This window comes from Dioscorea cayenensis, chromosome 5 (assembly GCF_009730915.1).
Source record: "Dioscorea cayenensis subsp. rotundata cultivar TDr96_F1 chromosome 5, TDr96_F1_v2_PseudoChromosome.rev07_lg8_w22 25.fasta, whole genome shotgun sequence".
NCBI lineage: Eukaryota > Viridiplantae > Streptophyta > Magnoliopsida > Dioscoreales > Dioscoreaceae > Dioscorea > Dioscorea cayenensis.
The window spans coordinates 12,282,982-12,309,451 of record NC_052475.1 but is presented as its reverse complement, the minus strand read 5'-3'; the positions used below and the strand labels follow the sequence as shown (position 1 = coordinate 12,309,451).

Sequence of the window (26,470 nt, the reverse complement as noted above, 5' to 3'; positions counted from 1 at the left end):
GCGCATGGAGGTTGGCACACATTCACGTATCTTCTATCACAACTTGTGTCTTCACATTTATTCACTCCAAGACTTCATCAACGAAGTACAATCACAATCTATTTTGGCTTCTTTCTTTCATATTTGGCTTTACAACCCTTCATGCACGAAAGTTCACAAATACACATGTATTAGAGCTAAAATCAAATAAAAATAATGCTCATCATAAGAAAAGAATACTTCGTATTACTATACACAAGCACTTATCACTAACCAAAGTGTTTAATGGTCTACATGCCTGGGTAGACATAATGGAGAGGAGGGGTGAGTCACAAAATACACTGCCTTTGCCGAATGAAGAAGATCAAAGTCCCTCCATATCGTTGTCTCCCAATGGGAAGCACACAAAAAAGATTGCCATAAAGTGAAGCCCACAATTGCCTTCTTCCCCACCACTTAAAGCACCGACAAGAAAGACAACATGGGTGACACATTCTATATCTGTGCAAGTCAATCATCTCGGAAGCCTTGCTGAAGAAGATTGCTCCTAGGGGCATGACAAAGAAAGAAGCAAACTAATTCCACTTGTCATCCCATGTCGAGGATGATGTCATAGTCAATGTAAACAACATAATTGAATCACTAGCAAGCATGAAAAAAAAATTAAGTACCCCTCCTATTAATGATACGTGGGATGATGCCCCACAAAATTTGAGCGAAAGAATTAGTGGTTCCGCGCTGAGATTCTCATTGCGGAAAACAACCGCCCAAGCAGTGTTGGAGCTGGAAATTATAGGGTTGGGCCGAATTGCAAAAAAAAAGAAATTCAATTAATAAAATTTTTATATACTTTTTAAATTTTATTTATATGTTAATTTATAGTTTAGTTTACAAAAATCAGGTGCCAAATAATAAATTTTTACAAAAACTTTGCTAAGAATATAATTTTATATATTATATAAACTGATTTGTAAAAACCAAAGATTAAAACATAGATTTTTTAAAAAGAAATATACTACATAAAGTAATTTATAAAATATCAATAGATCAAATAATAAATTTTTGTAAATATTTTTAAAAAAATTATTATGTTTTAGACGATAGGTATTAATTTGTAAAAAAAGATTATTTTTTTTTAAAATAAAATAAAAACTCCAAAAATATAGATATTTTAAAAAATAAAAATAAAAGCCTAAAGAGAAATGGAGGGGGGAATAAAAATAAAAACAAAGAGAGAGGTTAAGGAGGGAGAAGGGGGGAGGGGAAATAAAAATAAAAATAGACAGAGACAGAGAAAGAGAGAAATAAAAATTAAGTCAGAGAGAGAAGTAAAAGGGGGGAGGGGCCCGCCAATGACAAGGGGCGCATGTTCCTCCTCTCCCTCCGCCCCTGTCCCCAAGTCACCTAGGGCCACATCAGAACTCTCGACATCTTTCGTCAACACTCAAAGGGCAGCCACAGACCCAATGACTACTGCCACTGAACTACCAAGTTTCTTGACTGAAGGACCCACTGACAACTCCGAAAAGCAGGTGACATCCATTGAGACACCTTCCATTGTCATAGAAGTACCCACCTCCACAAATGAACCAAAAGTTCCCTTATTGAAGGGATTGTTCATTGTTGTTGAAGTACCCACCGATGGCGTTGAACAATCATCATCCTCCACTGAGGCATTGCTTACAGCTGAGATTGAACAACAATTGAACTTCACTAAACCGGCAATACCCTCAACCCTTGAACAAGCGGTGGCCTTAACTGAACCTCTGATAACCTATAAGGAACTCATCCTTATTGCCAGGTAAGAATCATAACAGGTTAAGATGAATTCATTCCAAAAAAAAAATGTCATGCTGGTTTCATGAAGTTAGACCAGCTGGAGCAAGCAACAATAATCATTTACCTCCATTGCATGATGGGCAAAGTAAGACTCTTACTTAATAGTATATATTCTCTCTTAAACTTCTTTGTTAACTTTGACATTCTTTTGTTTCAATTTATTGCTAGACCTTTTTGCTTAAGCTCTCTGTTATCATTTAAGTTTGTTTTCTCCCACGTAAGTTTTTATGTTTCCATTTCATATTAGTCGATTCCATTTAAGCTAATTTGTTTCCACTTAACTATTATATTCACCATCGATTTTGTGCTCGTGCCACATAGGACAGTACTCTGGAAGAACCAGTGGTCATTCACCACTTGAGACCATCTCTATACACTACTCGATGGGAAGACAATGGTTTAATCACTCGCCTATTAGCCCTGCTAATGTCGATGATGTACCACATCGCCGAGCTCTCCCTAGCAATGATAGAAGATGTTGTGTGCATATCACAGGAGCTGAGAATTCAAAGTTTACTGAGCCAACATAGGCCTTTGCTCCTTGCATGACTGTGCAGAAAGGTTTTTGAAGAATTAAAGAAGCACAAGCAAATAGCTCCTTACACAATCGTGCTTATTTTCATGCTACTGTTATTAATTTTATATTTTAATACAATAAGAAAGCTTTTCAAAAAATTGGTATTTCTTTTTTTTTTTAATAGCTTAGGGGGTTTTAATTTGAGATTAAAAGCTATCGTTAATTTGTTATTATCATTTAATCATATGTTTATTGACTGTTTTCTAGCTAACAGTATTTTTCTAGCTTGGCTTATTATAATATATTTATATGTATCTCTCCCAATATATATTTTGGGAACTAGCTTGCCAGTTGGTTCAAAGTTATTTTATTTTTTTGAGCATGCTATACAAAGTGAAAGGATATCATTAATAGCGCAATAATAACTTTGATTCTACATCAGCCATATCGCGTTTCGAATCTTTTGAATTATTGGATCGGGCATGAGTGGGCTGCGGGCATGTACGTCTATTAACCCTAAAAAGCTCTAAACTTAGATATAATTATTAATTAGTGAAATAATTAGTGGCAATGATAACCTTGATGCTTTGTGACGTCAGGCATACCGGGTTTCGGATCTTTTTATCATTAACGGTTTTGCATTCCCGCCCGTTAAACATTCCAGCGAGAGATGATAATATTAATTAGTCGAAATAATCAGTGGCTAAAGCTTTGGATGCCAATGGTCATGGATTTAACGGGTTCAGTGAGGAATCCCATAACACGGCCCATTATCAAAGACCCAAACTCAACCCGGTGGTTCTTATATAAATATGTTATTGCCTGGATCGCGACCCGGCCCTTCTCCATTCTATCGCTATCGGAGGAGCTCTGGTTCTCGCCGGAAACCTCGATTCCTTGCTGGAACGCTAGGAAATTTTTTCCGTTCGTTGGCGGCGCCTGGAAATCTTTTCTATCTCCGCGGTCGTCTCAGGTGATCTCCTTTTGGTTTAGAGTATTTTTTTTTCTTTGAATTTGGAACTATGTTGTTGAGAAAGAATGCGATCCTAAATCGGATTGCAAAGTTATTGAGGATTTTCTTGTTTGAATCCTGGAAGAGGAGTGAAAAGAAAATATTATGTAGTTGGAACTGGAATTCTACTGAGCTTTTATTCTTCTTTAGATGTCATGGTTTTGTGAAGGCTAAGAATTCAAAAGAATGAATTGTTAGGGGACGAGACCCATCAATATTTCGTTTTCCCCTTTTCTTATTTGTCAATATTGAGAATTTTAGATAGAGGGCATCGGGTTAGAGATTTGATTATCAATTTAACAGAGATTTTGAGTTGAAGGATTTTGTTTGTAATATCGTCTTATTATTTCTTGGTTTTCTACTTAGGGAAATGATGTTATAGTTGGTTATAGAAAGCTAATTTTGAATGTTATCTAACATCGGAAAGAAGGTTCATCCTTGCCCATAACTTCTATATGTCAAATTTATTTTAATTTGATGGTGTAGATGACTAATGGGGGGTTTCGTTTGATTTGTTGATGGATTTAGAGGTGAAGGATTGTTAGGGACTTGTTTGCCCTTTCCCCTATGTTTTTGTATCGATAGTAAGGGAGAGCTCATCAGGGTATATTTTTTATGAACAATTTGACAGAGATGGTTGCTATTTGATTGGTATGCTCCACTAGCAATAAGGCTCATTCTTGCCCAAAATTTTTATAAATCAAATTGATTTAACCTTTGTTTATGTTGATAACTAGATTTTCGTTGTTTATTTCATTTCCTGATTGATATAAAGGTAAACGACTGTGGCTATTATACTGTTTCAGTTGATCTAGGTTTTCTGTTGTGAACAAATCAGGTTATAGATGGTTAGAACTTATAAAAGGTTATCACTTATAGAAGGCTAATTTTGTGCGATGCAGGTTGAATATATATGGTTATGCCTCCCAGTGATGAGGTTGAAGATGGTCCTTTTGTACTGAGATTGCATAAATGGGGTCCAGAGCAATTTAATTTAGAGTTGTCAGATTATTGTGAGGCTTTAATTTCTCCGACTAGGGAGTTATTGCTCTTGCTTTCTTATCAGCATGAGGCCATATTGCTTCCTCTGATCACGGGTAAGTTCACAAATCTCTCTTAATATTAACTTGCTGCCTGCCTTTCCATGTTTACCAAGGATGATGGCCATTTAATATTTTCAGGGGAAATTTGTTCATTTGACAAGGATCAGTCAGTCAGGGGTAATGTTGAGGGGCTTGAAGAATCAAGTTCCTGTTCTGCAGAGCAGACAACTGTATGTTTGTTGGACTCATCAGACAATGTTCCATGCACAACACAAGCTGTAGATAGGGTATCAAATGTTGGTTCGTCATCAAACTGCTATACTGCTATTTCTGGCATAAAGTCATCAACATGGGGACACTGGGGAGATACATATGGTGATTCAAAGAATTCTAGTTATAGGGAACTGCTTGTAGCGTCAGATTTTAGTAGCATTACTGTTCATACTTTTCTTTATCCGTATGCAAACCTGGAAGTAAACGAACAAACATCTGAAGGAGCATCTTTAGATGGCAAGTGGATTGAATGGGGACCCACTCATGGGGTTGGGAATGCTGGCTCATCGGGTTCCTCTTCTACACAGAAAATTTGGCTAAAATCTTACCTTACAGAAGTCAACTCAGCTGAGTTTGCTAGTAATTTTCTTGTGAGGTTTCCTGGAAAATCTATCCTTCCTCACTCTGCAGAGGTCATGTCATTCAGCATTTTTGAGAGCACATTGACATTCTTGGAGTTTTATTCTTTTTATAGTCCTAAGGAAAACCAAGGCTCTGGAGCCACCATCGAACAAGGGATTGAGGCACTGATTTCAGAATGCATGTCTGACCTGTCAATCATGAATAATAATGGTAGTTCTGCTGGCATGACATATTACTGTCCAAAAGTGTTCTCCAACTCTTCAAACTGCATAATTGGTCTGGTTTTGACTCTTTCAGAGCATCCATTATTTGAAACTTGTGAAGAATTTCTACGAAATGCAAATGAGGTATTTGTGGTGGTTGTGAAGCTATACCAGTGGGGCATGCAGTGGGTTTGTGCAGTAAAACCCCAGAGTCTCTATACTGGCCCAGAATGGGCTGATTTCCAGTTTACAGAGGACTTCCTTATCTGTCTTAACTCTACAGGGTTTATTTGCATTTGGAACGTGAACACTGGTAGTCCTGTCACCAGTTTTGATGCCCTAAGGGACTGTGGTCTGATTGCAAAAAACGACTCTAGGTTGGACGAACCTTTCCTCTCTGGGAAACGAGTTTCATCTGTGGCAATTCATGGTTCTCAAGAGGAAGAGAATGACACTTGCAAGGCTAATAGAAATGGTAGCAGTTCTAGAGCTACTGTTTCTAGTAGAAAGTTCAGAAGGATTCTGGTTTCTTCACATTCTTCTCTTCTTGCTTCAATTGATGAACATGGAGTAATCTATGTGTTATGTGCTGATGATTATATATATGCAAAACATTGTGCTATTAATAATCTTACGGCTACTTCTCATTATTCTAATATTGGCACTCTGGAGGTCTGGAGGATTGCTGGTGCTGAGATAGGTGGTCCGAAGGTCTTTCCTGGTCTTAAGAAAGTCCAATCTTCAAATGCTTCTGAACCTTCCTTCAATGGTCACAGGGAGGATGCTAATCAAATGAGACAAGAACTTGTGTATGCCAAAGGTAAAAGAAGACTAGTTGGTACTGATTTGAGCGGATTTTCTTCTGTTTCACAGATAAAAGGTTCTCCAGTTCCTCTGAAAACTAAAATGTCTTCAACTTCTGTGCGAAGGATATTTCTTCCTGCATATAGGTCTAACAAGGAGGATGTTGTATGCCTTTCACCTTTTGGTATTACAAGACATATCAGAAGTTGTGGTCTGAAGGAAGATAAAAACTGTAGAATCATTCACAACTGTTTACATGGAGATTTACCTGTCATAGACGAAAGAGATTTTACTACATGCTTGCCGTCCAGAAAGTTTATGACAAAAGAATTTATTTTTAAAGGAAAATCAATTGGTTCTCTTCTTCAGGGCTACTTATATATGGTGACTCAAGATGGTCTGTTTGTGATTCTTCCATCAGTTTCGATTTCATCTGATTTGCTGCAGGTCAAAACCTTGAGATATTGGCAGCCAAGTACTGCTGCACATTGTAATAATCAAGCAAAAAGTTTTATGGAGTTATATAACTCTAGAGAGCTATGGAATCCTTGGCAAATTGAGGTCTTGGACAGAATACTCTTATATGAAGGCCCTGAAGAGGCAGATTGCATTTGTTTGCAAAATGGTATATAATAATGCTTTACTTTCTTGTGTTAAAAATGCTACTTTCATTTTATTGTCTATTTTATGTTCTCTTCCCCTTTTGTTGTTTGCTTTTGGCTAGTAAAAGGTATTAACTTTTTAAGTTAAGAATCGGTTTCATCACAAGTTGGCCATAAATTATTTAAACCACTTCTATTGCGCTTGCCCAACCAGACCTTATGAGTTACAATTAGTTGCAATTGTTTATTATAAATATTCATTGGGAATTTACCAACAATGATGCTAGCAACACAAATTTTGGTGCGGAAATTATGTATTTAATGTGGTGGAATCCGTTTAAAAGCTTAGTATTAATGGCTGTCAATCGATTTGATTATTGACCCGCATAGAGGCAAGATTGCTAATTCTGGTTTTCAACTGCTTTCAAACTACATTCAGTATGAATCTACCAGGGCTTTTCTCTTGTTTCCTTTCCTTCTTTGAAGGAAAAACTTATATAACATCCCTTGCTTGTTTTATTAAATTTCTCTCCAGCTTTTACTCCAGCTTCCTCGCCCTTTCCTGTTTCCTAAAATCTATTCCTAGCTGTAGCAGTATACGGAGACTTTTACATTGTTGTGATTTTCTTTAAATTGTTATTTTAGCTGCCCAGCAATCTGTTCCTCACCTTGTACAAGGTTATGAGTGAAATCTTTAGATTTAAAAGTTTCTTATTGCTCTTTTCACTTTTCTCCTTTTCTCTGTTTGTTGCCCATATATTTAAATGTAGAACTTTCTTTATGTTTGGCCTTGATTGAGCACTAGCTGTGTTTCATATATGGAGTTTCATTGGGATAATATGTCCTTTAGCAATAAGGATGCAGTCTTTCCTTGCAAAATGCAGCATCCATATTCCATGGTAAATAATATTATGAGCTGATCTTGGTTGACATATTAGTATGCATCTATGTGGAAAATTTGAAGTGTTATTTTGCAACATATGATAGCCTGTAATATTTTGATGCTCACCAAATGATCTGTGTGATTGGCAATTTTTATTAATTGTGTCAGATTGGGACCTGAAAATTGCTCGACTTCGTCAGATGGAGTTGGCGTTGCACTACTTGAAGCCTGATGAGATAGAAAAGTATATTACTTATCTTGAGATTTAGGGTTTTCTATTGCTTTGTCATGGAATCCATTTGAAGGTGCAGAGTCTGGATTAAAAATGGGACTAACAACTGCTGTTATTACTTAGTTATATATATTTAAATTTCTCATGCTTAAAATTTTGGGTACTTGATGATCCAGGCCTCTTGAATTGGTCTTTAATATGCACTGCAAGAATACCTGTCTGAATCCAATGTCAGTTCTGGCCATGGCTTACTTGAATATATTTTGTAGTGACGGCTAATGTGAATGATTCATTATTCAGTTGCTTTGGGATATGATTTGATTTCTTTTTTGTAAAATATAAGGTTGCGAAAAGATATGAGGAATTAGAAAAAGGACGAAAATGTTGAGCCCAATTAGGTAGAAAGTCTTGATGGTTATGATTTTTTGTCTCAGACATCTTGCTTTGAAACTGGTCCTTTGTAGTCTTGCCCTGTACACCTAAAAAGATAGCAGTCATACGATTATGCTGAGCTTCCAAGACCTATTTGTATAATTGCCTAAATAACCATGAAATACTTCCACTTTATGCTTCATTGCCTTTTACCGACTTGAACAACCTTATCAAGTATGATATTCATTTGATAGACAGAATTCTTTGTCTAGCTTATGCATGTGCATGTGTTTGCCTATGTCAAACTGTTACGTGTCTCTGATAAAGGTTGAACCTGCATGTGTGGTGCTTTGAATTGTAGATTACTTTCATATGGTGCAACTCCCGACTTTCTGACTTCTTAATGCATAAACAGATCTTTGGATATGCTTGCTCAGGTGAATCTGGCAGAAGAAGGCATCTTGAGGTTGTTATTTACTTCTCTATATCAGATCTCTTGCAAAAGGAGTGACAATGAGGTGGCATTGGCATTTAGGTATATTTCATTTTCTTACTTCTTTTATGCATCATCGCTCTGCTTATTGTGTTCAATCACCCACTTTAGGAATCAAACGTTTTGGTTAGTCTGTATGTTTCTGTCAGATGTGTATTTTCTTTACAATGGACTGAAGACCTGAAATTTCTCAGTTGGATATTTAGATCCAGATTTTCTTTAGGTCTGCGAAATTTGGAATGTTTCCACATTGCTGTATTTAATGCTGGAGACGAATATTTTTGTTTTTACATAAGCAAGCCATGTGGTATTATGCCAGAGGTGTAGATGGAGGTATTAGAGTTAGCCTCGTCCTTGCCATTATTGCCCTTCTCTATATGCCAATAATCTATAATCATATGAAATAAACACATTGCTTGTGAAATTTCTACTTAAATGCTAATCATGACTTAGTTTTCTTTATTTGCACATATTTTCCATTATTGATTATGACACGCATGAGTTAGAGAGTAGTTTTAAGCAAGAGCTAATCTGCTTTCGCAGACTGCATGTAACAAATCTTTAGCATGCATTTTTTAAATAAAAGCAACTCCTCTTGTAGCTCAGGTTTCGGCCAGATAGAAAGAAATTGGAAGATATAGGCCAAACCTATAAGGTCTGCTGAGCTCTTCTCCTCTTCATGCCCTAATCCCCTTCCTCCCTCCCTGCTATAAGTCTTGCACGTGACCCTTTGGCTACAGTCTTATTTGGGAATTTTCCATGATACCCTCTAGTGGTTCTGCAAGCAGTTAATGTCCTTGGCCATCCATCTTTTTCCTTCTGGAGTACACTAGTAGTGGCTGACGTGTATGGCTAACAGGTTCCGCTGTTTATAACATCTTGGGGAATTTACTAATCTGCCTGTTTTCTAACTTCCTGGTTTTAGTAACATTCTTGGTTGTTTCCTCTCCAACTAATATAATCCAATGATTATTCTTATTTCTAGATTCAAAGCACCATTAATTTATTATTATGGGGATATGCAATGTGGTGTTTATTTTGTACTTCTGAAATTTTGATGGGCGTTGTCCTTTGTGCTGTTGAATATTTGAATGAATGTTGAATATTTATTGCAATTATAGAATGACATTGTCTTGTGGAAGGGAACTTGACTTCCATCTTACTTATCATGTGATCCTTTTCGATCTCTACCATTTTCATGTCTATTATTTTTTATTCCAGGTTATTGTCTCTTGCCGCTTGCTTTGCTACAAAGATGGTTCGAAAATATGGTTTAGGACAGCCCATGCAAGACGAGCAATGTAGTTTGCCCAAACATTATTCCATTGAAGTTAGCAATGCAAGAAGGCTGTCTGAGATGGCTCACTTTTTGGAGGTTATCAGAAATATCCGGAGTCGACTTAGTACAAAAGGCAGAAGGCCAGGTCAAGGCGTGGTATGAAATGGAAGTTTTTTGAATTGTAAATCTGAACTTCAGCTGGAGATATTGACAAGTTGTTTTGCAGATTCTAGATGGCAGAGAGACATCTAATGTGGTTGATACATATGGTGCGCAAGATGATTCTCCGCTTCCAATTGTTGCAGCAGATGGTGGGTCATCAAGTCTGCAGGATCTGTTGGATGGCCAGAGAGCAGAATCAAATTTCCCTGGATCAGAGTTTGAACCTAACAACATTGATGAACTAGCTCTGTCACTGGCTAAATCTTCAGTCACTGCATTGGACGTGCTTGAGTTAGATGGTAATCAGAAGAGGAAAGTAATGTCTTTGGAGAACTCGAGGGATATGATTACACGTTGGGAAATGGACCATCTTGACCTAAGAATGGTTGTGAAAGACGCCTTACAATCTGGCCGTCTTCCTCTTGCAGTTCTACAGTTGCATATTCAACGTCAAAGGGAATTAGTTGCTGAAGATTCTCATGATATGTTCAGTGAAGTTGGCAAAATTGGAAGAGCTATAGCTTATGATCTGTTCTTGAAGGTTGTATGTTTGTGCATTTTATTGAAGCTGACTCCAATATTTTACATGAACTGATGCACTGCATCTGACAGGGTGAAAGTGGACTAGCTGTGGCCACATTGCAAAAGCTTGGAGAGGACATAGAACTTGTCCTTAGACAATTATTGTATGGCACTGTTAGGAGATCACTTCGAGCTCAAATTGCAGATGAAATGAAGTCAAATGGGTATCTTGGAACACATGAACTCCATATGTTAGAGAAGATTTCCCTTGTTGAGGTTTGCTTTCACTTTAAATGCAATATTTCTTCTTTTAATTTTTTTAATTTATTATTTTTTTCATATATATTCCCTTCCTAAATAGCTGCATACTATTGAATTTTGATAACCAACCAACTCTCTTTCTCTGTTCTTTCTGAAAAGAGGCTTTATCCGAGAAGTAGCTTCTGGGTGACATTTCTTGGGAGGCAGAAGGAAATTACTGTTGCTGCTTCAACCTTGACACCAGAACCAAATAAACTGAAGATATTTTTGCATACCAGTGACAATCTTACCATTGAATGTGGTGATGTTGATGGAGTTGTCTGTGGTTTGTGGGTAAGCGTAGATAACAGCTCTCCTGTATCTGAAATTTGTGAAGATAATGGTCATGCAGGCTACTGGGCTTGTGCTTTTGCATGGTCAAATGCTTGGGATGACAGAACCATGGAACGTGTAAGTTCTATGTTTTTCTTTCCTTTTCTTTATTATAGAACTGTTAAAAATATGATAAGTTCTTGGTCTGGATTTCTTACTTTTATAATGTGTGACATGCTTCAATCTTTCATTTTCATGTTGAGAAAGGGCAGTCACTTTCTAATTCACATATGTGTTACCTTTACAGTCCATTTGTGGTTTGCCATTGAAAATTATGTGTTGCTTCAGTTATTAAACCTAATTCTTGCTCTGAATTGATGATGATTTGATCAATGCCTTGTGTCCGAAGATGTTGCCCAACTGTTGCAAGAATGATGCCCAACTGTTGCAAGAATGATGCAGCATGCCAGGTGTTTCGTTGGATTTGGAATTAGTTGGGTTTGAGCTTTTGAAATTTGATTTTTGGAGGGATGCTTTTATGTCAAGTTGTCCTGGCTGTGACTTAAATAATGTTAAGCAAAATAAATACTATGTGATTAACATATTTTTTACAGTGAATGGTTGATGCTTATTTATAATTAGTATCTTTATAGAAAATGTTAGTTCATGCTTATATTTATTTATTTCATTGAGTTTTGTCAAGAAAGAGTAATGTTTATCCCAAGTTATTCTGAAGGTGATGATTGGTTGGAGATGTTGGGATAAGTTGGGATAAAAATTTAGCTGGACTTATTCCTCAACTAAACATTGCAATAGTTACTGTATGAGTTCAAATGGCTGGTTAGAGTGCAACATTTCTGCCAACACTGTATCTGGAATGGTTGAAAATTTATAGTATTTCTTCCATGAAGATGCTGTTTGATGGTCTCAAATCCTTCTGGTAGGTTGCCAACAAGCTAGCCTTACTGGTGCCCCATGACACTCCCTGATGCTATCTGGCTCAGGTTGTAAATCCTCATATGGGCGAAAGTTGTTCCTCTTGCATATTTATGCCTCTTTGGATTTCATACATGGTTCCCACTGGTGGTGTAAACCAGCTAAGCTAGAGCCAAGGATGACCAAGATTAAATTAGTTTCCTATTTGGACATGCTAGCTTGATGTTTTCTCATTCTACTTTGGATGAACATGAATCCCTAATGGTATGACTTGAGATGGCTAAGCTAAGGGAAACTACTTTAAAAATGTTAATGTAGGTCTAAAAAACGAGTTTAGATTAACATGTAATTAAGACAAGGAAAATTTCACACCTTTGAGGCCATAACCCCTCAATTCTAACACCAAATTAACATGCATTGATTTGCTATAATATTTATCGAAGTTGCATTGCGGAACTATTTATGACCAACACTATTGAGCTCAAATGTGTTTTATACTCTTAGGCTTAGCTCAATGTTAAACTTGAGTGACTAACATTCTTTAACTTGGCTTGTTTGTTCAATGATTGCCTAAATAGCTGCTTCTTATAAGCAACACAGTTATTTAACTGCCTAGTCAGTTAACTCTGTTGCAAACTAGATGCTACCTCACAAATGTTATAAAAGAATAAGCCTTGACCAGCCTTTCAATATGGTTCTTAATACTTATTAGCGTGCATGCCTTATTCTTTTCCTGTACACTCTCTCTCTTTGAGCAGCAGTAGTGCTAGATCCTAATTAGTTCCACAATCATTTAATGCAAAATGCCTCTTCTGATGCAGATAGTGCTTGATCAGCCTTTCTATATGGGAATTCATATACCATGGGAATCACAACTTGAGTATTATTTGTCTCACAATGATCTTGATGAGGTCTACAGATTGTTAGATCTGATCCCTTCTTCTGTATTAGCTGATGCCACTCTTAAAGTAAATCTGGAACTTACACATTCAACTAGAAGTGCTCAAACTGATATGAAGCACTTGGATTATGATATGTACATCCACAGTGCTGAGGAGCTAGACCCTGTGTACATAACTATTCCAAATGTCAAAACTTTAACTTTTCCTGCTACTACTAGGTGCTCATCCTGGTTAAAGTTGCATATGGAGCAGGAACTAGCCAAGAAGCATATTTTTTTACAAGAATACTGGGGAAGTACAGTTGATATTGTAAGGCTTCTTGCTCGTGCAGGCTTAATTGTCACTCCTAAAGTTTCAGCTCATACTAAAGCCTCTAATGGATCTCCATTGTTGGAATTGACAAAGATTGATGAGGAATTTCATGAAATCACTTCAGAAGCATTGCATAAGCTGGTTGTCCGATATTGTACCCAATATAATTTGCCCAGTCTTCTGGACCTTTATCTTGACAATTTGGATCTGGCCCATGATGAGCACTCACTTTCTTCACTTCTGGAAGCTGTGGTAAGTGCCTTGAGATTGATGTCTATTTTTGTTTTACCTGAATGAGCCAGAAATTTTCCTGTTCAGTTGTTTTGTTTTTGTTGGTTTGACATCTTTTATTGAAGTATTATGTGGCAAATAATTTCATGTCACCAAGGTTCTTTTCACAGTTTTAACACTTAAAATGAGAACTTCCACAAAGAAGATTTCCGATGAATATTCCTTTTGGAGTGTTCACGATTTTTTGATAAGTTTCATCAGCTGTCCTTTCTGGTTCAGTAGCGAGATCCATATTATCTCTCATGTAGATTGTTGAAGTTATTAGTGGTACAAATGATTTCTTTTGTGGGCAACTTCATGACCTGTTGCATGCTTTTATGTTCCAGAGTGACTGCCAATGGGCAAAATGGTTGCTACTTTCAAGGATCAAAGGACATGAGTATGAAGCATCATTTTCGAATGCTCGTTCAAACTCATCTCTTCATTTAACCAAAAGTAGCAATCTTCGTGCTCTTGATATAGATGACATAATTCGTACTGTTGATGATATGGCTGAAGGAGGGGGAGAAATGGCGGCACTGGCTACTCTAATGTATGCCACTGCCCCAATGCAAAAGTGTGTATGTAGTGGAAGCGTGAAATGGCAATGTAGCGATTCCTATAAGTGCACATTGGAGAATCTAAGACCTTGCCTCCAGCAATTTCCCACCCTTTGGAGGACACTTGTTACATCATGCTTTGGACAAGACATGGATGGCTGCTCTTTTAATTCTGCAGCTAGTAATGGTGAGTTTCTAGTTTGTCGTATTTTCGTGCAAACAAAATCTTGTTCAGGTGTTATTTTTGAGGTTGTATTGTTCACCTGCTGCATTTGACTGTAGAACAATTTTACAGTATATGGAAAATCAGCTCTCACAGACTATTTAAATTGGCGTGAGAGCATATTTATGTCTACCGGAGGTGACACTTCCTTGATACAAATGCTACCATGCTGGTTCCCGAAATCTATAAGAAGATTGCTTAAACTCTTTTTCCAGGTTTCTTCTCTTTCTCCATTCTCCCTTACTGAACTGTATGTTTAGATCTTTTGGCACACTTTTTATTTGTTATTCAGTGAAATTGCATATCCTTGAGGGTGAAGTATGAAGTTTTACCACATGATTTACCAGGACATTTTTGCTTGTCTTTCCAAACATCCATGAAACATGACATGCCCCCTTGGAGTATACAATTTACAAACAGGATGTGTTTTATGTATCCTTGTTTTTTGCACTATTTTAGGTCTATATTGAAAGTCAAATTTAACTTTGTCAACAGTTCATTATTAATATTATTATTATTTTTTTAAACTCGTCATTTATGCTTGTTGGCAAAGCTCTGAATGTTGTACTTTACTATTTGATTCTTTAGATACTGATTAATCTTATTAATGACGTGTTAACTGGATCATGTCTATTGAATCTGCCATATGGCTGAATTTTTCTTTCATTCAGTTAAGTGAAGTTAAACATTTCTTGTCACAGGGTCCTTTGGGATGGCATACTCTATCAGGTGACATTCCTTCCGAGAAGCATTTTCTCTATGCAGAACACAGTTATGATTTTATTTCAAATGGAAAAGCTGCATGTAATGCTCTTTCGTGGGAATCAAACATTCAAGAAAGTATTGAGAGGGAACTATATTTGTCACTTGAGGTTGGTATCTTTTTCGGGAAGAAGAATTATGCTTGGCTTTTGTAGCTCCTAAAGAGTGACAATATCTTACTTTTTATTGCAAAGTACATTTCTAGAATTTCTACATGCGTAGATTATGCTTTATGTAGAATATTTTTCAATCTGACATTTTGAATTTGATATTTAATGAACCCGAACCTGGTATCTAGTCACTATGGAAAGGTGGTTCTTTTTTTATTTTTTGAGCATTACTCCAATTTGGGCTGATAAGTCATCAAGATGCTCTCAAGCAGCCTGACTCTTATCTTCAAATTTCAACAACAAAAATGAGCCAAGCTCAAGCCAGATATTTGAGCTTGAACGTAGTTTCAAGTTGAGCTGATGAAGTGATGATGTAACAGAGCTCAGCTTGTCAACTTTGAAAAAACAAACAAATAAAGAAAAAAATTAACTTATTACTTAAATAATAATATTGTTATTTAAAATATTATGATGTTTTATATTGTGATGCCTGTTCAGACATGATAATCACACAAATGAATTCTTTACAATGAAATGATGGAAGTTCCCTCTTTCTGTAATTTTGATCAATTATCAATGGAAACTACATTTCAAACTAATAATTTGTTTTTGGTTTTTTTCCTGATGGCTATGGTGGGGATTGTGGTGCCAGTGCAGGATGATTGTCATTTGTTTTGTTGTCCTCTCCTTATCTCATTAATCTTTTAGCTTTGAAGGTTAGCATTGGTGGAACTAAAACTGTTACTTAATTTAACTGGATGGAATTATGTTTTGATTTTATTATAGACTTGTGGCCAGAGTTTTGGGCATCTAAACCTGTAGTAATGAGAATTGTGCTTTCAATGTTATGTTGGCTTTGGTGGAATTAGACCTGTTAATCAATTTCACTAGACAGATTGTTGGTTTGACTCTTATAAACCTGTGACTGCTCCCGAAACCAAAGTAGGTTGTAAATTTTATTTGGACTTCGGAGTAATATTACTTACAAAATGATTATGAGGCTCTAATATGCATTTTCTTAACAGACATGTGAAATGACTTAGACTTTGAAGATTGGGCAACCAGAGTAATACGGCCGCGAGCTGCTACATATTAGGAAAAAAAAAAATTTAACAACAAAATCTTTAAACAGTTCAAGTAGCATGGAGCTATAATCTCTCTGTGTTGGAACAATTCAGTTGTCTTTTATTGCCAAATTTAAGATGCACTTCCTGCCATTTTACTTCTTATTGATCTCTATTTTCATAATCACCTCATTGGTGAAGGTCTGGGTTTATATAGCATGCTCAATTTCAGGAAAATGCCTTCGAAGTAGAACATCATCTACATCGGGGTCGTGCACTCGCAGCTTTTAATCATCTCCTTGGACTTCGGGCACTAAAACTGAAATCAGCACAAGATTTATCTGGACAAGCTAACATTCAGTCAAATGTGCAGATGCTTCTTGCTCCTCTTACTCAAAGTGAAGGATCACTTCTTTCTTCTGTAGGCTGCCCTTTCTCTCTCGCTTTCCATGGTTTATTGGAATAATTGATATTTGAAAATTTGGCTCTCATAGGTTTGCAAGAATATGCTGTCAACAAGCAGCAAGGCTTTTTTATTTTGAACAATCTTTTAATTGAAAGTTGGCATCTGGAATAGCTGCAAATTGTTTTTGATATGCTGTTCTCTTATAATTACTTATAAGAAATTCTGATCGCCAACAATCTTTTGGCTAGATGGCTCTAATTCTGTTACTTTCCATGATTGTCAATGAAAAAAAAAATTTGTCATCATTAAGTGATAATTAAACTCTTGTAAAGAAAATTAAAGATATTGGATCTGAAATTTTTAGTTATACAATTTATGAATTATCGTATTTTGAAGGCTTTCTGCATTGGGACATATGACCAAGTTTCCTAATTGCTATCTGAGTATTTGGATTTGTTATTGTCCTTGAAATCTTGACTATGTTTTATCTAATTTCATGTACTTTCTTTTACAGGTCATGCCACTTGCTATCATGCATTTTGAAGATACTGTATTGGTTGCTTCATGTGCTTTTCTGTTGGAACTTTGTGGGTTATCTGCCACCATGCTGCGTGTGGATGTTGCAGTACTGCGCCGTATTTCTTCCTACTATAGCTTGGTCACTCATGGTTCTCAGCATGACCCTGCTTCATCTAAGGGTTCTTTATTTAATGCAACAACACCTCACAAAACTGACCTTGCAATGTCTCTTGCTCGGGCATTAGCAGATGATTATGTTCATCATGATGGGCATAGGTCTTTGGAACAGAAAAATGATGGTAATCATTGCTCAAGAAGTAAAAAGTCATCTCATTCTCTTAGGACTGTCTTACATCATCTGGAAAGAGCAAGCTTACCAACACTGGAGGAAGGCAGAACTTGTGGCTCTTGGCTTTCAAGTGGCATTGGTGATGGGTCTGAATTTCGTTCTCAGCAGAAAGATGCAAGCCAGCGCTGGAAATTAGTGACCACCTTTTGTCAAATGCATAATATTCCTTTAAGCACAAAATATCTTGCTGTACTTGCTAATGACAATGATTGGGTACTCTTCATATCCATTTATATGTTTCTGCTACTGTTTTCTGGCAGTGTGCTGTAATTCAAACTGGACTGATTATGCATCTATACTGTGATAGGTTGGGTTCTTGACAGAAGCTCAGATGGAGGGATATCCAATGGATATAATCATCCAGGTGGTAGGTTTGATTTCTTAACACATAAAAACATGAGCAACTACCATGTTGATTAGTCAGTATTCACTGAATACCAACTGATGTTGACCCTGTTTATTCTTGCATTTGTTAATTAATTTATTTCATTTTCTCAGTCAGCCAAGGAATTCAGTGATCCACGACTCAAAACCCACATACTGACAGTCCTGAAGAGCATGCATTCAGCAAAAAAGACAAGTAACTCATCAACAAATGAATGTTCAGAAAAAAGTATTGGAAACTCCTTTCTCAGTGAATGCAGCAAAGTCATCCCTGCAGAACTATTTGGGCTTCTTGCTGAGTGTGAAAAAGAGCAAAATCCAGGAGAGGCCCTTCTAATAAAGGCAAAAGATTTACGCTGGCCTCTCTTAGCAATAATTGCCTCATGCTTTTCTGATGTGTCAGCCTTATCATGTTTAACAGTCTGGCTTGAGATTACTGCAGCAAGGTAAAAATCTTTTAGTCCACTGATGTTACAGTGTTTGAAGAGCTGTTTGGGGGGTCTACTGTGTGTAATGTATCACTCGGATTGTACAGTTTGATGATAACTGTGTCTTTTGTTCTTGGGAGAACATTTTGTGGTGCTTTGTACATATTTTGTTATTATTATTTTCTCCTTTATATGTGGATGGGTCATCTTTACTGTCTTCTTGCAGGGAGACATCATCAATCAAGGTTAATGATATCCATGCCAAAATTGCAAAGAGTGTTGGACTGGCTGTAGAGGTTATGAATGCATTGCCAGCTGGAAGTAGAACTCTTACATGTCGTTACAATCGGAGAAATCCAAAGAGAAGGCGGTTGATGGAGCATGAATTAGGTTCTATGGTTGGTCTGTCTTTCAACTCTTCAACAGCATCAAGTCCAGCCATGGTTTCTATTGTCCAAGGGTTAGCCAGTGAGGAGGAAGCAAAATGGAAGTTTAATAAACAAATAAAAGTTTGCAGTGATGTTGATGAGGGGCTTAGTTCACTGACAAATATGGTTGCGGTCCTCTGTGAACAACATCTATTTTTCCCTTTGTTGAGGGCTTTTGAAATGTTTTTGCCATCATGTTCTCTTCTTCCTTTCATTCGTTCCCTTCAGGTATTAGGCATACTAGAAACTTTAATACCATGTGATTGTTATCCCATGTTATTTGTTATTGGTGTAGGTGATATGTCTAATTGACACCTATCTGCTACTGTTTCCAGGCATTCTCGCAAATGCGGTTATCAGAGGCTGCAGCACACCTTGCATCATTTTCAGCCAGAATAAAGGAAGAACCTTTACCAGGACAATTAAACATTACAAAAGATGCACAAATTAAGACCAATTGGATAAGCTCAACTGCTGTAAAAGCTGCAGAAGCCATGCTGTCAACATGTCCATCAGCATACGAAAGAAGGTGCTTATTGCAACTTCTAGCGGCAGCTGATTTTGGAGATGGTGGATCTGCTGCCACTTATTTCCAACGATTGTTTTGGAAAATCAATTTAGCTGAACCTTCCTTACGCAAAGATGATGAGATATATCTAGGAAATGAAACTCTGGATGATGCTTCCCTTTTAACTGCATTGGAAAAGAATGGGCAATGGGAAAAAGCTCGTAATTGGGCTAGACAACTAGAATCAATTGGTTCATCGTGGAAGTCAGCTGTTCACCATGTTACTGAAACACAGGTACTCCTTTATGCTATGCCAGGGTTCTCATCTTTTATGATAAATGCACAAGATTGAAGATAACAACATAAAGAGGTTAGCTTACATATTTCATCCTTCTTTTCTGTTTATGTTCATTGAACCCATTTTTCAGAAATGGATCTAGATGCCAATTACATTATTATTGTCAAGCCTAGTGGTTAATATTTCATCCTATTACCCCCAGCAGTTTTCCTGATGTGTGCTAGGTCAGTTGCTGTTGGATTTGTCTATAACAATTAAATCTGGCATATTCTGCATATGCTGCATGTGATTTATGCCTTTTTAATACTTGTTAGTTCAGGAAAACTTGGGTGCAATATGATTTATTTATTGGTGATTTGTTATCTGAGTTATGTTCCTAGTGCCGCCAAATATTCTTAATGTCATCATGCTGTGCTTGCAAACAATCATTTATTCTTAAAAATTTGTAAATTATAATCCAATAGATGGGATAATGTACAAGTTCGATTTGTTGCTGGCATCTTCTCTGATGGTTTTGTTGCTAGAAAAAGCCTGATATTCTCGGATGATTTTTATTGTCATTTAGAAATGATTTCTGTGTGGAGTTATGGCATCTAATAAGATTTTGTTGTTATAGCAAATGATGGCCAGTCAATTTTAGTGCTATAATATAAGGAGCCAGCTTTATTAATTTTGATTCGCAAAGTTGGGATTCGTAGGCGCTCGTCAGGCACCCAACCCCTGTATTAGCTAGAAATATTCCAATTAATAATTTTATGGTAGACATAATTATGATATTTACATTTATTATTGTCTCTTCCATTGTGAATTTCATCTTCTTTTCAGGCTGAAGCCCTGGTTGCAGAGTGGAAGGAGTTTCTGTGGGATGTTCCAGAAGAAAGATCTGCTTTATGGAACCACTGTCAAACACTTTTCTTGAGATATTCCTTCCCTCCATTGCAGGTGGTTCTTTTTTCCTTTTTTTTCTCCTCATAAGGTTTCTGGATGACACCTTTTGATGTAATTTGCTGAAGAAATTTCTAATGCATATTGTTGTGATATTTATTTATTTATTTTTTGTTACAGGCTGGATTGTTTTTCCTCAAACATGCAGAAGCCATTGAAAAAGAAATTCCAGCAAGAGAGCTACATGAAATGCTCTTACTTTCGCTACAGTGGTTGAGTGGAACTATGTCTCAATGCAACCCGTAAGTTTTTCTATTTTTACCTCATTTTATTATTCTATGAGTGCTTTCTAACTTCACCTTTTCTTTCAGAGTTTATCCTTTACATCTTCTGCGGGAGATTGAGACGAGAGTATGGCTCTTAGCTGTTGAGTCAGAAGCTCAATCAAAACCTGATGGTGACTTTACCTCCCATAACTCTGTCCATAACCTAAACAGTGGAAATAGTGCCAGCATCATTGAACAAACTGCAAGTATCATCGCAAGAATGGACAATCATATAAATGCCATGAAGATGAGAACAACAGAGAAAAATGGCTTGAAGGAAAGCATCTTTGCCCACAATCGACATTTACAAACCTCAGATTCTAATAACTCACCTGCAGCAAACAATGCAAGGAGTAAGCGAAGGGGTAAAGCCTATTTTCCATTAAGAAGACCGGCCATAGATGGTGTAGATAGCAATAATGATGCTGATGAATCTCCAAGCTCTCCGCACACTCTTAAAAGCAGTATTGAACCATCTAAGAATTTGCAATTGCAGGAAGAAAATGTGAAAATAGAAGTTTCTGTTTCAGGATGGGAAGAAAGAGTTAAGCCTGCAGAGTTGGAAAGGGCTGTTCTGTCACTTCTTGAATTTGGACAAATAACAGCTGCCAAGCAACTTCAACACAAGTTATCCCCATCAAATGTGCCATCTGAGCTGCTACTTGTCGATGCTGCATTAAAACTTGCTGCTCTTTCCTCTTCCAGTAATAGTGAAGAAGTTGCTGAATCTCTTTTGGATCATGGAGTACTTTCAGTTCTTCAATCACATGATGTGCCCAGGGGAGATCAAATGATTGATCCATTGCAGGTTTTTATTACTAGATCCTTATGTGGCAGTTACATTTGTTTTATGACATCATATCTTATTGCTAAAACATTAAATGCCAAAGAGTTTGGAATTTCATTTCTTTTACTTAGGATAGCATTCTTACTCAATGCAAATTTACAGTCCTTGGAGTATTTAGCAACCAAGTGTGGTCATGGCTGTGGGCGTGGTCTATGTAGGAGAATAATTGCAGTTGTTAAAGCTGCTAAAGTATTGGGCCTTTCATTTAGTGAAGCATTTGAAAAACGGCCAATTGAATTGCTGCAATTGCTTTCTCTCAAAGCACAAGACTCACTTGAGGAAGCTAAACTCTTGGTCCAGACTCATACTATGCCTTCGTCAAGCATTGCCCAGATTCTTGCTGAATCTTTCCTCAAGGCTTGTTCTAGAGTTCTCTTTTATGTTTGTCATAACTTCGCTTTGTATCTGTGCTGATTTGGTCTCATTCAAATTGTGCTTTGACCAGGGCCTGTTGGCTGCACATCGTGGAGGATATATGGATTCTCAAAAGGAAGAAGGACCGGCTCCTCTTTTATGGAGATTCTCTGATTTTTTAAAGTGGGCAGAACTGTGCCCTTCAGAACAAGGAATTGGTCATGCATTGATGCGCTTGGTTATGACTGGACAGGAAATACCGCATGCTTGTGAGGTATAGGAATTTTTCTTAATATAACCAACTAGTCAACTGTGTTAAGTTCTTAGAAAGTGTCTTTGTAATCTTTATGGCCTACATATTGTGAAGTATTTTATCTTTCCTGATAAATGACACCCGGAATTCTGTTCTTTGGGTTTGTTCCTCATTGCTTGGAGCATAGACGTTTTTCTTATGCACTTGTGAGGGTTTATACTGTGGAAATAATTTATCTTAGGCAGTGGGAAACTGTAGAAAGAAAGAAATGAACTATATTTGAATATTCTAGTTAATTTGTGGAAGTGTAATAAGATCAATTATTTTTTGTTTACAATTTAGCAATCAGCATTTATGATGCCTAGATCATCAAACCAATCACTGATATCCACACCACACGTGATGATGACTGGTTCGAATTATGTCATTTTTCTGTGGTAATTTTTTGCATCTCAAAGACGAATGCTGTCTGTTTTCTTCCTCTTTCAGTTTCTCATATTTGGCATTCCTTACTAGATGAATGCACCTAACACACACACACATCATATAATAGGTAAATGCAAATTTGAATCTTTTTTAGTTGTTATTAGTATCTATCATGATTTGATTGGTGGTGGTTGAGTTTGCTCTTGACAAGTGGTTATGGCATCTCAGGTTGAGCTTCTCATACTAGCACATCACTTCTATAAGGCTTCAGCCTGTCTTGATGGGGTTGATGTCCTTGTTACCCTTGCAGCAAATAGAGTTGAATCTTATGTTTCTGAGGGGGATTTTTCTTGTTTGGCTCGCCTCATTACTGGTGTGAGCAATTTCCATGCCTTGAATTTCATTCTTAACATCCTTATAGAAAATGGTCAGCTGGAACTTCTGCTTCAGAAGTATTCTACCGCAGAGACAGCTTCAAGTACAGCTGAGGCAGTTCGAGGTTTCCGAATGGCTGTTCTTACTTCATTGAAGCTTTTCAACCCTCATGATCTTGATGCATTTGCTCTGGTTAGTAAGCTCTATCAATCTATCTGCATCTAACTGTAGAACTTGCTGGGGATTTGTTTTAAATTTTAGCTTGAAATTTTTGTTGAGTAGTGGTTATTTTGGCTTTGATAGTGTGCTGTGTGGGTCTTTGCACATATGCATGAGTATGTGCTCTTCATCATGGGAAACCTTTCATACATTGCATTTGGAAGACTTGTTCTTTGTTTCGATTTATAAAAGTTGGCACCAACAAAAATTGTGTATTTTATTCAAAAAGAAATGGAGCACTAACTCATGGTTCTTTTCATTAAGCCTCTTACTTATTTTAAAGTATATTAAGCATTTCAAATCTTTTTCACCCTTTTTTAAAACAGAAGTTGGAGTAACTCTGTTTCTTCAAGAGCTCATCTTTCCGTCTTTCTTGGCTTTCCAGGTTTACAGCCACTTCGATATGAAGCATGAGACAGCCTCACTACTAGAGTCCAGGTCTGGCCAGTGTATCCGACAGTGGTTCATGCGTCGGGACAAGTACTGGCAGACTGAGGACCTTCTTGAGGCCATGCGTTACCTCATTGAGGCTGCTGAAGTCTACTCCACTATTGATGCTGGCCACAAGACAGATCGGGCTTGTGCACGTGCATCCCTCCTGTCCCTCCAGGTCCGTATCCCTGACATTCAGTGGATTGACCTCTCTGAAACCAATGCTCGCCGGGTTCTGGTTGAGCAGTCTCGCTTTCCTGAAGCCCTTATAATAGCAGAAGCCTACAACTTAAATCAGTCTGGTGAATGGGCTTTGGTCCTATGGAACCAAATGCTAAAGCCTGACCTTGTTGAACAATTTGTGGCCGAGTTTGTAGCTGTGCTTCCTTTGCAGTCATCAATGCTTCTTGAGTTGGCAAGATTTTACAGGGCTGAGGTTGCTGCAAGGGGTGACCAATCTCATTTTTCTGTGTGGCTTTCGCCTGGAGGTTTACCTGCTGAGTGGGTGAAACATTTGGGAAGATCATTCAGAAGTCTATTGAGGAGAACACGGGATCTGAGAGTTAGGATGCAATTGGCTACAGTTGCAACTGGTTTTCTTGATGTGGTAGATTCATGCATGAAATTGTTAGATAAGGTCCCAGAAAATGCAGGCCCCTTGATCTTGCGGAAGGGTCATGGTGGGGCATACCTGCCACTAATGTAAGGCAAACATCACAAGCATTTCTCGTTGAAAGAAAAAGAAAATTTCTTGGCAAGGTAGTCAAGAGCGCCGATTCAGGCCATTGTTGAAGATTTTCCGTGAAGACGGCAGTAGAAACAGTGTTACTTGGAGCAGATTTCTGGGAGGAATCTCTATAGCTTCAATTACATAGTATACGTTTGGTTTATACAAAAGGTCATTTAAGTTATGTTTGTTCTTCTGTAAATTGTTTTTTAGTTGGCTGCGCATTCTCTTGTGAGACAGCTGGGTGAGGTGAGTTTTTCGACCTTATCTTGGCTGGAGATTTTGTTGAAGTGGTTCCTATCCATCATTAGGCTTCCAATGGAGTAGTACATTTAGCATTCGCTATTCTTTTGAGTGTTGTATATTATACTGTTCTATTTTTTGTCATGTATAAAGGAACAGCCTCTTTTTCCTACAGATATCCACCAATTTGCAGTCCAAACAGGTGCATTCTAAGCTTCGTTTTGGTATGTTTGCTATATGAACTGGTATTTTGTGATGTATATGGTTTTTGTGAACAGCCGAATAAACAAGATCGCTAATAAGCAGATCAGCGTGAGAAGTTGAGGGGAACCTTTGTGACACATGACAGGCAAGCTTTATTGAAAAAATGCTATTAATTAGCATGTTGAAGCGTTTGAGTGTTTGTAAGGCAATAGTATTTCACAATGGACCTTCAGAATATTTTGTCTTGATGATAAACAATGGTGATGTTCCATAATGTTGTTCATTTCTTTGAGGTTGAGCCTTTTATTTTCGAAAATTTTGTTATGATTTTGGTGAGGGGTTTATTATTCTAAGGCAGTTCATATATTTCCTTTAGGGGGATTGATGAACTGATTGCTTGGCTGGGCAGTTCAAGTGTTTTTTTTTTGTAAGAGCTCAAAGAGCTAATATATTGAAGAAAAAGAGTTACAAGGAACAGCCAACAAACTACAAGAAAGAGAGGAGAAGAACAGAACTGAAGTCAAAACCTAACAATACTAGAAGCAATAACTAATAGAGAGACACAACAAAAGCCAACAAGTGTTAAAAGAAGAAGCCAGCAGAGTAAAAACTTCTCATAATTCATCTCGGGAGATCCTTGCCAGAATGAAATAGAGAAGTGCTATGAAGATTAGAAGCGAAACAAGCTAACTTATGCGCTGGTGACATCCAAATCTTAGGAATGTCAAGAATGCGAGGTTGATTATAGGCTGATATTAAGTGAATGAGCGTGTTGATCTTTCCACGAAAATGCCAATCCCGACGAGAGTTGTAGCTTGAATACAGATCCATGAGATCAGGGCACGAAATGAAGATATTACGGACAGAGACATGATCCTTCAGGCCAATTCTGAGAGCGAAGATATTCGCCTGAATGCTAGCGTCCAGCTTAGAAGATGCATCCAAAGAACAGCAGCCTACAAGAGATAGATTATAGTGAGAATTGGAAATGAAAAAACCAGCAGAACTTACCTTGGTGTCCTCATTCCAATAGGCAGCAGAGAACAGGAACAGACTGTCTGAATCAGTGAAATTATTCAACAGCAGCTTCCTGCCAAAAACAGGAGAATGAGAGTAAAATTGTTTTTGGCAAAGTGAAGCGCCCTGAAAGAAATTAAACGGATGTTAATAGAAGAGTCTCTAAAGATGGCGTCACAACGGGCTTTCCAAATGTGCCAGGCAACAGAAGCGATAAGAGCTTTAGCAAAAGAAGAGATAGCCTGACAAACAACCCAAGCACCAGAGGCAAATTCACTTAACATAATAGTTTACGAGCCCATCAAGTAAGCAGTATGCTGCCAAATAGCCTGAGCCTTACAACAAGTAAGGAACAAATGTTCAGCCGTTTGCAACTCCAAACCACAGAGTCTACACATATTCCTAGGGCCAAGATTAATAGCATGCAGGAAATCACAAGTAGAGAGTCTTCCATGAAAAACAAGCCACAAAAAGTGCTTCACTCTAGGAGCCGTTCTAATATTCCAAAGTTTTTTCCAACCAGCCCAAATGGGAGAGATTCTTTTACAATTG

General features: G+C 37.4%; 1 protein-coding gene across 2 annotated transcripts; it reads left to right on the top strand.

The window, feature by feature from the left end:
* Positions 1-3,177: 3,177 nt before the first annotated feature.
* On the top strand, positions 3,178-24,873 carry LOC120260931. Of its 2 annotated transcripts, none has more exons than XM_039268522.1 (26): positions 3,178-3,308; positions 4,250-4,444; positions 4,529-6,658; positions 7,687-7,762; positions 8,538-8,657; positions 9,837-10,050; positions 10,121-10,597; positions 10,669-10,854; positions 10,999-11,289; positions 12,909-13,553; positions 13,919-14,318; positions 14,427-14,569; positions 15,056-15,226; positions 16,523-16,711; positions 17,211-17,777; positions 17,872-17,928; positions 18,063-18,394; positions 18,603-19,032; positions 19,140-19,607; positions 20,436-20,552; positions 20,676-20,797; positions 20,867-21,629; positions 21,771-22,025; positions 22,114-22,296; positions 22,930-23,268; positions 23,681-24,873. In XM_039268522.1, the coding sequence occupies exons 2-26, from the start codon at positions 4,261-4,263 to the stop codon at positions 24,431-24,433; spliced, it is 9,612 nt and encodes a 3,203-aa protein (XP_039124456.1). In that variant the 5' UTR covers positions 3,178-3,308; positions 4,250-4,260; the 3' UTR covers positions 24,434-24,873. The 2 variants fall into 2 exon arrangements, with proteins under 2 accessions (XP_039124456.1, XP_039124455.1); XM_039268521.1 differs by having other exon boundaries at positions 17,872-17,931.
* Positions 24,874-26,470: the final 1,597 nt, after the last annotated feature.